The following is a 2,526-nucleotide window of genomic DNA, read 5'->3' as shown; positions in this document are numbered from 1 at the left end:
TGAGCACCCCAAGACCTTCCCCTGACAGCCAGGGGGGTCTCCAGCCCCCCAGGGAGCAGCAGGGCTGGGAACCTGCTCCTGAGGGTGACAGCTCTGTCCTGGGTGGTTAGAAACCCACCCCCTGGGGGCTTTACCCCCACCCATGGGTGTAGGGACTCACGGGGGGTCCCAGGGCCCAGCCAGGCCCTTTCCTGGGAGTTTGGGACGGGCACAAGGAGTCCTCGGTCCCTGAGCCTGCCTGCACCTGGACCCGCTCCCTCCAGCGGGAGATAGTGCTGAGCAGGGACGAGGCTCCAGGGAGATGGTGCTGAGCAGGGACGTGCCCAAGCCCCAGCACCACTCCCTGGGACAGGGAGCCCCAGGGATGGGCTCCAGAGTGCAGCAGGTGCTGGGGCGGCCCCCAGACCCTTTTTCCCCCCCCCCAGAGCTCAGCAGGGCAGCACTGTGCCCGGGGACAGGGGTGTTGCAGGACCAACACACACCCAGCACCAAGCTGGGGAGCAGCAGCTCTTCCCCCCCCAGTTGCAGAAACCCTGGAGAGAGCACAAGGTGTTTTATTGAATGCTCGCGGATGGAAAACACTATGTACACAAGACAGCCGGCGTTTACTTCTTGGTCTCCTCCTCCTTGGAGAGGGTCTTGATGATCTCCTCCTTCTTGGCTTGCAGGCGTTCCTCGCGGCGCTTGCGAGCTTCCTTGGTCTTGGACCTGCGAGCTTCGGCCTGGTCGCTGCGAGAAGGTGAGAGTTTGTGAATGCGCAGGGATCAGCCAGCCTCCAGCCTTCACCCCCGGCGTCTCCCCTCACTCCCCAGGATCCTGCTCCACCAGCCCAGGCGCTGAGGCGAGCACAGCTCTGGAGGCTTTGCTCTCGCTGCCCCAAGCCAGCCTGGTTTGGTTCTTCACCAGGGCTCCAGCTCGAGCCACCAGCCGCAGACAGGAGTTACCTGCCTCCAGAGTCATTAAAAAAATTGATTCCCCAACCTGCAAGACCGAAGCTTAACAACAAGTCAGCACTTACGCCAAGAGCTTCTTGCGAGCTTTATCTGCCTTGAGCTTGTGGATGTGCTCCATCAGGATCCGCTTGTTCTTGAACACGTTGCCCTTGACCTTCAGGTACAGGCTGTGATACCTAACAGAGCAGAACAGAACAGGGCTGCTGGGAGATCCAGCCCCTGCGCAGCTTCCAGCCATCCTGCGCCCTCCCGGCACCGTGCAGCCACACCACAAGTGTGCTGTGAGGAGCAGGGACACTCCAGAGCTGCTGCACCGGCTCTTCCCTCCTCCCAGCGGTGGAGGACTGCTCTGGAGAACAGCTGGGATCGCTCCAGAGCAGCTCTCCAGTGCCAGGCTTCCTGGAGAGGATTGATTTCCACCCATCTGCACCCCCAGGAGCTGGCTGCAGAAGCCAGATGCAGCAAGAAAGGGATCTCTAAGCATGCGGACACGGCACCCCGAGCTGGACACAGCGCAGCAGGCTTACATGTGGCGGTCGATCTTCTTGGACTCCCTGTATCTGCGGAGCAAGCGCCTCAGAATTCGCATCCTCCTCATCCAGGTCACCTTCTCAGGCATACGAGCATTGGCCGTACCCTTCCTCTTACCTAGAGAGGGAAAACAGGATGCGAAGAGGCTAAATTTCTGCAAGTTGAACAACAGGCTTTTGCTGAAGCGTTTAATCCTTCTCTCTACTTCACAAAGAAAACTATTAACTCACAAACTGTGTAGTTTTAGGCCCTGCCACCAGACTGAGAGATCTTTGCTCAGTGAAGCTCTAGGTGGAGCAAGTACCACGGAAAAGAGACATTCTCCAGGTCTCGGAGGGAAGCCAGCACTTACCGATGCCCATGTGCCTGCCCTTCCGGCGGGCCAAGGTGTTCTTCCTGCATCGCGCACGAGAGTGAACGGTCACAGGTTTGCGGATAATCAGACCATCCTTAATCAATTTTCTGATCTGCTGACCTAAGGAAAGAAACTCCATGTTCAACGTATTGCATGCAATGAGAGGGCATGTAAGGCAAGTACCAGCTTCCACCTGGCTTGTACGAAAAGGATCCAATACAAAGGACAAGCCCAACATTCCCCAAAACCCCCTCACGCTGCTGGAGCTGCTTTTTTCCCTCCCCTTTCCCTCCCCAGTGATCTCAGAGGACACCAGGTACTAAACCCACTGCCCAGAACCCCACCCAGGACCGCGTTTCTGTCAGCGCACCGGGGCCCTTTGTGCATCCTCCTGAGAGACTCGCTGCCACTGTGAAGTGCAGAAGCAGTTGCTCAAGTGTCAGAATTTCACCTAAGCCAACCTCACTGCCACAGAGCTACTCAAAAACCCTCTCCTCCCATCCCAGACGCATACCCCTTCCCCAGGACCCCCGAGAGCCACTTCCTTACGCGAGTTGGCGTTGGCGATCTCATTGGTCTCGTTGGGATCCAGCCAGCCCTTCTTCTTGCCGCAGCGCAGCACGCTGGAGGCCAGCCTCTTCTGGAGCCGGAGCATACTGCGGAGACCCGCGCACCCAGCTCAGCGCC

General features: G+C 58.6%; 1 protein-coding gene across 1 annotated transcript; it reads right to left on the bottom strand.

The window, feature by feature from the left end:
- Nucleotides 1–550: 550 nt before the first annotated feature.
- RPL19 (ribosomal protein L19) lies at nt 551–2,514 on the bottom strand. The gene is made up of 5 exons (XM_010082061.1): nt 2,389–2,514; nt 1,837–1,959; nt 1,481–1,601; nt 1,019–1,129; nt 551–729 (listed from the first exon to the last, which is right to left on the bottom strand). The coding sequence occupies exons 1-5, from the start codon at nt 2,492–2,494 to the stop codon at nt 606–608; spliced, it is 585 nt and encodes a 194-aa protein (XP_010080363.1). The 5' UTR covers nt 2,495–2,514; the 3' UTR covers nt 551–605.
- Between the last annotated feature and the right edge of the window lie 12 nt (nt 2,515–2,526).

Source organism: Pterocles gutturalis, unplaced genomic scaffold (genome assembly GCF_000699245.1).
Source record: "Pterocles gutturalis isolate BGI_N339 unplaced genomic scaffold, ASM69924v1 scaffold12184, whole genome shotgun sequence".
In the NCBI taxonomy this organism is placed as follows: Eukaryota; Metazoa; Chordata; class Aves; order Pterocliformes; family Pteroclidae; genus Pterocles; species Pterocles gutturalis.
This window is presented reverse-complemented; position numbering and strand designations above follow the sequence as displayed.